Consider the following 11,691-nt stretch of genomic DNA (forward strand, 5'->3'; position numbering starts at 1 on the left):
CGTGGGAGCAGACGGAAGCAGTGCTGACCAGTTCTCTGTGGAGGCAGTTCACTCTCCGACCACCTTTCCCTGGGAGGCCCCAGGTGGGGTGGCCAGTCCTGCACGAACTGCCCTTTCCTTCAGGAAGGGCACTTGGTCTCAGGAGGACCAAGCCTGCACTGGGAGCTGCTGGGCTACATCTGAGGCAGTAGCTCTGAAGAAGAGCTTCTGCCTGGTCAACACCACAGCCTTCACCTTTTCGCCATGCGGCACAAGGCATTTTGGAGTGCCCTGGAGTACACTTGCCGATTGCTGGGCATTTCCACCGCAGCAGGTAAGAGCGAACTCTCTTATTCTTTGACACTAAAAGGCATTGAGTGGGTGTTGGGACCTCTGAGCTGTCTTCCTGCCCTTGCCCAGGTGCAGCCACTGCCCTATCATGTGAGAGGGACAAGGAAACTTACTCACTTTTGCTTTGGGAACTAGGAAGAGTGAGTGCTGAGTGCCTGACCAGACTGTTTCCAGATGCTGTGCGAGGCACAGTGAGACATCAAAAAGAAAGAGCCAGTACTCAATATGGCAGAGGACGAGCTATAGCACAAATGGAAAAGAAAATTAAATTATGTTCTTGTAAAACAGACATAGGCATAGGCAACATAAGAATGAGACTGAAAAGCAAAACTGCACAAAATTGCCAGGCTGCTCTGAAAATGGAGGAGCTCCTTGTGCTGTACACAGTGAGATGTCCTGTGCCAGGCAGGATGGAGAGGTCCCAGCCACAACGAAACAGTTACTGGATCTCTAGCAACCCATCAGGGAGCAAATGCAGAAAGCAGTTCAGGTGATAGCTACAGTACAAACATCATAAAATCACCCACCTGGCTAGCTGCATCCTCTCACCCGCTACCAGGAGCTTCATGGGACCTGTGTCCTCTGGATTCATATAGGTGCTTGGTTTTGAATGAAATGCAGGTGTTTTGAGCCAGATATCTCAGGCACAGCACCTCTCCTAGAAAGACTGAACTGAGGTGAATAACCCTCTCACGTGGGGCATTTCCACTTGGAACACAGGGAAAGAGCTAATGCAGAGGGTCAGAGGGGTTCACTCTGGCAATGCTGCTGACTCACCGTTACAAGACAGACAGTGTTTTCTGCCTCAGTTTTCCCATCAGTAAATCAAAGATCAAAGTGCCTGATTTGCTTAAGGCTGGAGATGTGAGACAAAGATTTTTCATGGTAAGAGGTGACTTGAGGTGATACTTGTGGTTCTTGTGTCAGACCCGCAGGAATTTCAGATTCAGACACTGCACAGTAGGTCACAGCAAGCCCTTCTACCTTCATGTTTCCTCTGTCAACTGGAGACAGCCATGAGAGAGACTTTGCTCAAGTCAGGGGCAAAGTAGAAAGCACATAGGTCAGCTGAAGAGAGTACAGGTCCCCAGGGACACCCAAGCCCAGCTGGGACGCTGGAGGCTGTGCTCTGGAATGTGCTTTAAATGACTGATAACAAGCAGAGATTTGAGTTTCTGAGTTGACACAAACTCCCAGTAGATAAGTGCACATCATGATGAGACTGCAGCAGATAGAAGCTGGGATACAGCTTTAATCAGCAAATGCAAATCACTTGTTTCCTCCATTCCCATCCCCCTCAGGCCTATGTGAGCCCATGCTGGTCATATTCTCCCTTAAAGTTCCAAGAAAACTTGTAGAGACCTTCCTGAGAGAAACAGGAGCTCATTGCCATGGGAAAACTAAATCCAGAACAGCAAAACTGGAAGTAGCTTACAATTTGGAAATGTCTTAGTGGAATACAATCTCTCTCTCTCCTGCTTGTTTTCTTTTCATTGTTTTGCAGCATCTGCACCCCTTTCTCTAGTTCTTGAAATTAGAGTGCAGTTGTGTCTCTGCTGAGCATCACAGACAGACAGCTGCACTACCAGTCTCTGTGCATTTCCATAGCTCTGGTGCATTCCCAGTATCACCTGACTTTCCCAAAAGGCCAATGGAGAATGGGAGGTGCTTGTGTTTTATTTATGTGTCTCAATGGAGTAAGAAAACAGCTTGATGCAGTGTTTAGTGCCTGATGAGGTGTGTGAGGTTTTTGCATGAAATGGAAACCATGCAGAAGAGAATTCCTTGGGGTTTGTTTGAAGAGGGGAAAAAAAGGGAGAGGAGAGTGCATCAGCCTCACTAATTGATTCTGAGACAGCCTGGCCAGCTCTGTAAGCTTCTTGCAAACAGAAAGTTACCCACAAAATATAATACTCCACTTCCCCCAAGATCTTGGAGCATAATGGCTGTCTGTGACGGTGGGGCTATAGGGTTTCTTATGTGTGAGAAATCAGACAGCTCTGCCACCAGCAGAGCCTCATGATGCGTTAGTGAAGGGTGGTCAAACAGCCTCATGATTTGCTGCAGTGTTTTGGGCATCTCTGTAGTTCAGAGATTTTAGGCCTTGTGATTTCTGCATCTAGGAGAGAGTCTTTATTCTTAATTCTCATGCTTTCAACCATCTAATTCCTAATCATGTGCCTTTAGCCACATGGCTTGGATGAGATCCAAATCAAGGTAACAACGAGTCCAAACAAACACTTTGGAAACAGCCCTTTGCTTCTTGCAGACTCTTCATCCAAACAGCTTTGTGAATAAAGCATAAGCTGTGCAAAATAAGGAAACCTCCCCATCCAGCACAGAGACTCGAGTGTAACAGCCAAGCTGTTGAATTCTGCGTTCATCCACAGAGAATAAATGAATGAACTCCACGTTTGTAGGGATGATAATGAAGAATGGTTCTCAGTCAAGAGATAGCAAAGGACAGTACTTTGCATGGAGGATTACACAGCTCACACAGCTTCACAGCCCTTTGATGAGATTGATTTCCCTGTGCCTCTGTTCAGGGCAGGAAAGATAGCCTCTGTGGAGGAGGGTGCATGAACTCCGTGTGTTCCCCTGGCTGGCAGGGGTCAGCAGCTTGCAGGGGACATGGAGGGAGCGAAAGCAACCCTGCAGCATGCCAGTGAGGCCAGGATGAGAGAGCTGTGAGCTTGGGCACACACTCTCAGCAGTGACCCACCTCCAGGGCTTGATGTACACTGGTCTGCATTCCTATTCTGGACCCTGGTAGCCTGCTCCAGCTGGGGTAAGCCCCAGCTCAGAAAAATGAAGGCAGCTGGCACCTGGAGTCTTTGCCAGCATGCACTGAGCAGGACCAGCAGTGAGTGTCCCAAGCACCAGTGAATGGACAGGGACTACTCAGAGAAATGTGGAGACGTCACACATGGACAGGAGTGCAGCGACTGCCTGGAGCAATGCTCTGGCCACCCACTCTACTCAGCCCCACACATTTGTGTGCCATGACTAGCCCATCGCTTCCCAACAGACTAGCAGCAGCTGGTGACAGGCACTTGGTTTCTGCTCCATTTTGGAAATAGTCTTGTGGGGAATTGAAGAATATTGAAGGAAATTTTCCATCCCCTGAAGCTATTTGCCCCCAACAGCCAGTTGAGGGAAGACTTTAGCCTTGCTAATACTCTTAATACACTTTAAACTGACTCCCCAGTGTGCTGTGCCTGCTAGGGCACTGAAAGGGCGTTCATTCCCTGGTTTTAATCTGCCTGCTCCCATTATGTTTTCTGTTTGTTTAGAAAAGGATCTTGATGCCATGGCTACAGCCCTCTGTGAAGGCGGCTGGCACAGTTCCCCTGTCCTGCTGCTGCACTGCAGCCATTTGTTGGGTGCAGCAAGCCTGGGCAAGCAGCAAGGGCAGATGAGCAGGGCTGGCAAGCATGGCAGGCACCTAGGCAGAGAGGTCCCCACACCAGGACAGGGCAGAGGTAGATGGGAGAGTGGGAGGGAAGTCCCCGTGGCAGCTGTAATGAAGCAGCATGGCAGGGAGTGAATGGGACCCAGAACACTGCTGCTCACCTTCCACAGCTGTCCAATGCCAGCTGGTATTCCCAGAGCACCTGCCCTTAGCCCACACAGTGGGAAGGCTGTCGTGATAAGGCAGCTCATGGTAAGGTTTCTTGGCATATGTCAAGGTGAGCACTCAGCTCTGAGCCCCCTGGGTTGGTGTGTCAGCATGAATCAGTGGTGCTGTTTGTCCTAACATACAACACAGCTCCTAGGGAAATAGAGCCTTTGACCCTGGGAGCTGGTAGGGCTCCAGAGAGTCGGGAACCAACCCTCCACCCAGTGTCTTTTCTGTCTTTTCTTCCTAGTGCTGATCGGTGTGGGCATAGAAACTCTGCAGCGAGGACAGTTCAAAAGCCTGGCTTTCTATCTGCTGTGAGTATTTTTGCCCTTGACATCAGAGCTGGTGGAGGTGACACATTCAACCCCTCCACCATAGGTAGCACCAGGCCAGACAGCAACCACAGAAGGGAGTAGTGTCCGAGGCTTTGGAGGGTTCAGATTTAGTTTTCAGAAAAGTAAGCTATTTCTGTTAGAGAACATGATGCTGCTGCATCATCTGCAGGTTCAGACACACCAGGAGTGACACTGGCTGCAAGATGACTTCCTGGGGACAGAAGAGCTTTGAGCTCTCCTCCACAAACCAGGCAGATTCTGTTTTGAGCTGGATAGTAAATCCTGGCCCTCCATGCCCCTTCTGCCACTTGGGAAGCATATTCAACCCCAGCCCTGCTCGCCTGACTGCTCCATCTTTCAGTTTTTCAGGGGCTGCAGTTACTGTCTGTGAAGGCTGCTTCTTTATAAGTTTGTTCTTGGAGATGTGCTTCAGGTAAGTAGATCCTATCTAATCTTCTCCAGCCTTGGTGGGATCTTCCTAAAGCAACTTGCCCCTTACAAGCAACATCAGACTTGACTGAACTGCAAGTGCCGGACCAAAGGTCCTGCCCTTAATGCCGTGGCAAGTTCACTCAGGCAGGGGGAAGGTAAGTAGGGCCATATCCACAACCAGTAAAACCTATATTTTAACCCAAGCTTATGCCATAATTTGCTGAGCGTCAGCATGACAAGCCCATGACAGATCCTATGTACCTCTCAGAGTCTGAGCACTTCTGTCATTTAGCATAAACTCAGAAGCCCTGATGGCTTAGAGGCACACGTTAGCTAAAAGACACTCAATTAGTAGTCAAGTGGGCAAATACATCAAGGGAAGGATGGTATGAGATGCTGACCTCTGGCAGGTGTAGCCCCTGGTCTCTTCTCCAGATAGGAGAGGCTCAGGCTGTGCCTTAACTCCCTAACACACCAGGTTCCTAGAAAGCCAGAGTGAGGGTATGCGCATCTAGATGGGTGATGGTTAGGTCCAAATCTTCCTGCCATGTACTTGGTGCCCCTTCCCACAAGGACCTCTTTTTGTTCCCCTAGATACAAGCCTGACTCCATGGCACAGGCCTGCTGGGAGCGAGCTAGACACCCGGGGAGCTTCCAGAAATTCCTGGGGTACATGCTGCTTTCAGTGGCTTGCTTCCTGCATCCTGTCCTTGTGTGGCACGTCACCATCCCTGGTGAGAATACCATGCTAGGGTGGGGAGCGAGTGGTACAGGTGGAAGAGAAGCATGGTCTGTCAAAGGCCAGAGAGGGTGGGGATGTGTGGGGTGCTGGACCGGTTCCAGATGGTGCTGATCTAGCTTGGTGAGCCCTTCACCTCGCGGCAGCCCTCAGCCAACATGGCCTCTCCCCAGGGTCCATGCTGGTGCTCACTGCCCTGGCCTACTTCCTGCTGAGCAAGAGGAGGAAGAGCCCAGGGCACAAAGAGATGCATCCCCAGGTGGGCCAGTACGTGGACCCTTCAGCTACCGTGGCAGCCCCAACTGTGTCTGGTGACACTGAGCAGACCTACAGCTTCCATGGGGCGCAGAGGGAGCAGCATCGCTCGCTGCTGGGCCACATGAAGAGTATCCTGAAGGGCAGCCCAGCCCGGAGCACGGCCTCAGCAGCTCCTGCCCTGCCAGCAGCCCCGCCAGCCCCACGCAAGCAAGTGCACTTCCAGGAGAAGGTGGTGCAGATCATCCCCTCCATCAGTGAGAGCTTGGAGGAGGTGGAGAGCGAGGCTGAGGAGACCACATCGGATACAACACCCATCCTTACCCCACCCGATACCCCTGTCATCCTGACTCCCCTCAGCTCCACGGGCCTCTTTTGAGCACTCAGCAGAACCAACGATGGGACACCCCTGCTACCCCTGGCACTGACATCTCTCCCTACCTCTCCAGCAGACAAAGGGCCCGCAGAGGTGACCCTTCTTGTCCTTCCTGCCTGCAGGGTGACAATTGTGTCTTCTCAACCCTCATCAAGGGGCTGCCCACACTACACAGTCCCACACCTTGTAACAGGGCTTGTAATGTTGGTTCTCAGCCCCTGCAGCACCATGCCCAGGGGACAGTCAGCAGTTCAGCCAGAGTAGTGCCAGGATAGTAAGGTTTTGGTTTCTACAGCCTTGCATGTGGGTCACACATCACAGCGGCAACTCCTGCCTCACATCACAGCCATGTCATGTGTCTTCCATGAGGCAGCAGCAGGCAGGAGGAGGGGAGACAGCCATGCTTCTAGACCAGCCTCTGCTAGGGGCAGTTTTCTCCTCCCTATCCTTGCTCTGTATTGAAAAGCTCAAGACTGGGTTGCATTCAGCAAAGAGCACCACAGTCTGAGGGTCCCTTCACAGCACCTGCACCAGCTGCAGCAGGCCCAGCATCCAAAACATCATTTTGGAAGTAGGCTAAGACCAAGCACACTGCTGGGCCTAGCACCCTCTAAGTGCCCAACCCTGAGACACACTCTGAGCCCAGCAGGGAAATCACCTCTGGCCCTGAGGACACTCACACAGGAGCAGAGAGGACGCGGGTGTCCCTCGCCTGGATAGCCCTCTTGAGTTTGCAGAGCTTTGGGATGATGTGTCCTCACAAGCCATGCGATTCAGTGCTGCACTGGCACAGCAGACTGTGTGTAACTCCTATTGTGTGTTAATTATGGGACCCAGAGGGAAAAGGCAGTTAGAAAGTTACGACACTGACCCAGCAGTTCCCTCCATGCCACCACTTCACTGAACCCTCCCCCTCTGGCTTAATCCTACCATATTTTCTGTCCTTTGAGGACTGTTCACCAATAATCAGTCATATATCTTCTGTTCAGTTCATCCCCTTGGCTGTCTCCCACCTGAGGACTAAGACCTTCTGCTTCTAGATGACAAATGCCATTTGTGCCTGCAGATGCCACCACCAAGACCCTCCCATCAGCATCAGGCAACTCTTCTGGCTGCACATGGGAAAGGGCTCAGGTGGCTGGGTTTTCTCAGACATGGGATATGCAGCCACATTGTCACCACTGCTGAGATGAAGAGTTGTAACTGCTCTAAGCCCAGACACAGCACTGGGATGAAGCAGTGGTAAGAGGAACCCTGAGACTTGCTAGACTATTTATAAGGTAGAAGTCAGTGAGGCTGACTTTTTTTTGGAAATATATTGTTTCTTCTTTTTAATATCTCAGCTTTCTGAGTCACAATCACCATGTTCATTTAGGAAAGCATGTAGATCGAATTGAATTGTAAAAATGTAAATTGTAAGTCTTCAAAAATCAGAAGGCAACTGAGATAAGACCTCATTTCTACTTTTTAATAAACTGTTTTTCAGTGAGTTAATTTAGGAGATGATTGGGAAAGAGGGTGGAAGGTACTGACTCACAATATTTTACTATGTTTGATAGTGTATCTGTGACCACATGAGCAGCTTAGGAGTGTTTGCACACATTTGTCAGTCTTACAGTCATTAAAAGCTTTTTGTTGCATCACCAATACTTAAAATGATAGCTAGTATCGATCTGCTCTAAACAAGATATGTGGATTAGAGACATCCTCCTTCTGCCTGCATAAATTAACCCTCCACCCTGTAACTGCATGTTGGGGAAGAGTCACGTACACATCTGCCTTCAGAGAGGTTTTGCATCTACCAAAATTTCTTTAGAAAATTGTGCCTGTTTACAATCTAATGCTGCACAGCTGATATCAGCAAGGCTAGTATCCAGCCACAGCTTCACCCTCAAGCTAGTATATTCATCACATTAAATAAAAACAAAGCTATCTTCCTCTAAAGCTGATGATCAAATAGCATACCTGCATCAACAAAGCTCCCAACACAGCCATGCCAACAGCATACCCAGCCTTGCCAACTCGGCCCTAAAAGGCTGTGCTTGGAGCTGTCTCCTTATCTCCATCACACACCTGCTCTTTGATTAGACCTACTTTCATTAGCAAACTCAGCTTTCTTCATCATCCATGGCTCTTCATTGGACATTGCATAACTACATGCTCAGATAGAAGGTTTGTTGAAAAGGCACTGCTCCAAATAGAACAAGCTATCTGCTGAGGAGAGAAAGAGCACGTGTCTGCAAATGACATGAGCAAAATCTTCCAGGGCAACCTGGATGGGGACAGATGCTCTGCAGCAAATTTCATCCTTCAGCTTTTACTCAATCTACTCCATGCTTCATCTTTGTACTGGTGAGGCAGCAGGATCAGCTGGCAGGGGGAGAAGAAATGTAATTAGAGCACCTTGGAGTATGTGGGGAACAAGTTCCTTTGCTCTGAGAAATATAGAAACTGAGTTTGTGATCATTAGAGTCTGCAGAATAAGGTATTGCAGTTTTTAGGCTCATGTTGTTAAAGTCTGTTGTGGGTTTCCTTTGGGAAGCAAGACTGCAGGAAGCTACAGGTGAGGAGATTGTTCAGCCTTCCTGGAGACAGCACTGGACCTGGTTGCTTTTCTTGCATGCTCACTTCTGTTGCCCTGGCTGTTCTCCAGCCCCATAGGTAGCTGGATCAGGAGATGAAGGCTGGAAAAAAGCTGCTTGTCTCTTCTATGGTATTAAATTACTTCTTCAATTAAGGCCCATTGCTGGCAAGCCCTGGAGTCTGTCAAGGGTCTGCATCAGCGCCAGGGTGCTCTCACCAATGCCAGAAGCAGATAAGCTGTACCCCAAACAGCACTAGATGGGTGCGATCCCACTGCTCCCTGGGTTGCCCCCACCAAGCAGTTCATTTCTACATGCCCTGCTCTGCGCCTCACCACTCATCTCATCCCCAACACTGTCTTCCAGATGTATCTACAGAGCTTGTTAGCCCAAAGGAAAAATAATTAGGAAACAAAAAAAAAAAAAAGCAAGTGGCTATCTTCTTGGGTAACGAAGCAAATAAACTAATGGAAGGAAGGGCCATACACAAAATTGAGGGGATAGGGGATAAAAGCACCCCTTTCAGAGGCAGTAGGCCATTAAAGCAGCTCAACTGCTTAAAGAAATGCAGCCTCAGGCTTTTTTGAAAATCCCTGTGCAGAGGAAATGTTCAGCCTCAGAGGGTGTCAGATGACTTTGCAGAGGGCTCAGACATTATTCACTCAAGTGTGCATTTCTCTGTTGGTCCCTCTACTTACTTTTCCCTCTTGCTGTGAGGGCTCCCAGGGGCTACTGAAAGTACTAGAAATGCTGTAGAGACCTGGGGGGGTGGGAAGGGGGTAGTGTATGAAAAACTCTCATATATATGAGGTAATTTCAGAAAAATAAAAAGAGGAAGAACTTGATGCTATTAATATCAGTGCAGTGATATTTGAATCTAAACTGCCAGAACTGTAAGTCCACACAGCACTACATGAATGCTGCTATATTTTTTTTTCCCATGCATTACAGTTAATTCATGATACAGCTAATCCCTTGAGATTAATCCACTGCACACAGCTATAAACTCCTAAGGATTCACATACTGAAATGAGGCAAGATGAAACATCCAAAAGACTTACGTAAGGTAAAACTGAAGTAATCCTGGCAGAAGTTGTTGCCTTCAAGATTTCCTCACAAGATTTTCCTGCATGAGAAAAATTTGCCAACTTTGCATGTACTTGTGCAATGAAAACACTCTACAGTGCTACTTGACAGCCCTTAATGAACACAACTTAATGAATTAATGTGTTGCAAGCAATTACTTCATTTAAAGTTTTATATGACGGCAAAACCAGATTTCAGTGCAGGCTTCAGTTACAATTCCTCACAGACTCCAGTGCACATTAGTAGAAGCAGCTGTTGCACAGCCCTGAAGTCAGGTACACTACCTGCCCCACCACAGTACTTCCACCTCACGGCAGGTACTTAGACAGTTGCTCTCCAGATTCCATAGTTTCCCCCGGGGACTCTGGCCACTGCTCCATGTTTGAAAGACGGCTGTGCATGCTTTACCTATACAACGTGTTAGGAAAAAAAGGTAGATTTAAAGACAAAAGTGTTCAGTTTCTGCAGTGCCAGTACTGGAAATGAGAAATGCCCTGCTCATATCTGCATGTGCTATGCTCGTGGCAACAAACACTGGTATTGGCATCAGTGGTATGGATGGCTCCCAGTTCAGTGTTGAGTCTAATGCACATGCAGGAGAGGATCTGTTTTCACTTCAAATGCTATATGCTCACACACCTGCAACCCTACCGCTCCTCAGCCTTGCACCTCCTGTCCCATTCAGGAGATTCTCTTATGTCCTGCAGGTTCTGTTTTGGCTGTATTCCCGCAATTTTTGCTGTGTAGGAAGTCATAGGAACCAGAAAGCGGATCTGAAACCTACTGACATTCATTGTAGCTGTCAGCTCCCTTATCTGCTTGGCATTCTGTGGGCAAAATCAGGAATCTGACATTCAGCCACCATATATCAGCTTGCATACCACTGGTGAAATAACTGCACTTAGGTTATATCCTGGTGAATGATTAATATACCTTTAGGAAACTAATTCTAGGCAGCTACTCATTCAGCATGTGACTTTAATCAAATCTTGTTTTGAGACTCTGTACAAAACACCAGTAATCTGATTTCCCACCCAGGTCATTGGATCACATGCTGAAGAGGGGATCCATATTTCAGACTGGGGAAAAAAAAGGAGAAAAATTTAAAAAAAAAAAAAAAAGAAGAAAAAAAATAGGAAAAGTAATGTCTCTTGGCAACTTCTTCTCACCCCAGACTGTAGCTAGAGGGGATTTCAAACAGCACAGAAGAAAGTTGTGAATAGTATCTTACTGCTAATCTTCATCTCCCTCTCATCTCTTCCTTCTGCCCAGCCTTTCCTCACCCCAACCTTTCCCATGCCAGAGCTGGCCTCATTCAGAAGAGACATGTGTAAAGAAATATAATCTTGATGCGTGCTAAACAAAATTATACGTACTGTGACATGATTGCACAGTTCCTTCCTGCTCTAACTCTCCTTCCATTGCCTTCCTTTCCAAAGCTGACCTGTAAGAGAGGTTGGGTTTGATACTTGCTCAGATGCCCAGCCTTGCTGGCACCCTGCACCTTGGCTGCTTCATCACACACTGTGCCTGTTTGCTCTTGCAGCTGCAGTTTTAAGTGAGGTTTTCAACACAGCAGAGGGAAGTAACACCTACCAAATTGTGCCTAGAAGGAAAGAAGGTGGCAGCCACAGCGAACATGCCCAGCGAAAGAAGTCTGCATGGCCGCCCTAACTAACTTGATGCATGTTTTTGTTGGCTTTGAGTAAGCTGCACCTTTCAACTTTTGATACCTGCTGGTGTGCTACTGTTCTGGTTTAGCAAGGAGCAGCTTTTGGCTTAGTAACAGTGGGAGCGGGTTGCAGTGAAGACCCAGTAAAGAGTTTTTGGACTCTCCCCCGGCTCCTGGGTTCACACCCACCTCCGGCCCAGCTGGGCCAATCTGGCGCCTCTGCCATCACTATTTAAGGGACGGGAATTGGAATGTGAGTCAG

General features: G+C 48.4%; 1 protein-coding gene across 1 annotated transcript; it reads left to right on the forward strand.

Moving 5' to 3' along the window:
- Positions 1-243: 243 nt before the first annotated feature.
- TMEM72 (transmembrane protein 72) lies at positions 244-6,131 on the forward strand. The gene is made up of 5 exons (XM_062001869.1): positions 244-313; positions 4,200-4,266; positions 4,649-4,720; positions 5,314-5,453; positions 5,632-6,131. Exons 1-5 carry the CDS (start codon positions 244-246, stop codon positions 6,090-6,092), a joined length of 810 nt encoding a protein of 269 aa, XP_061857853.1. The 3' UTR covers positions 6,093-6,131.
- The last annotated feature ends 5,560 nt before the right edge of the window (positions 6,132-11,691 follow it).

This window comes from Colius striatus, chromosome 8 (assembly GCF_028858725.1).
Source record: "Colius striatus isolate bColStr4 chromosome 8, bColStr4.1.hap1, whole genome shotgun sequence".
NCBI classification, from domain to species: Eukaryota; Metazoa; Chordata; class Aves; order Coliiformes; family Coliidae; genus Colius; species Colius striatus.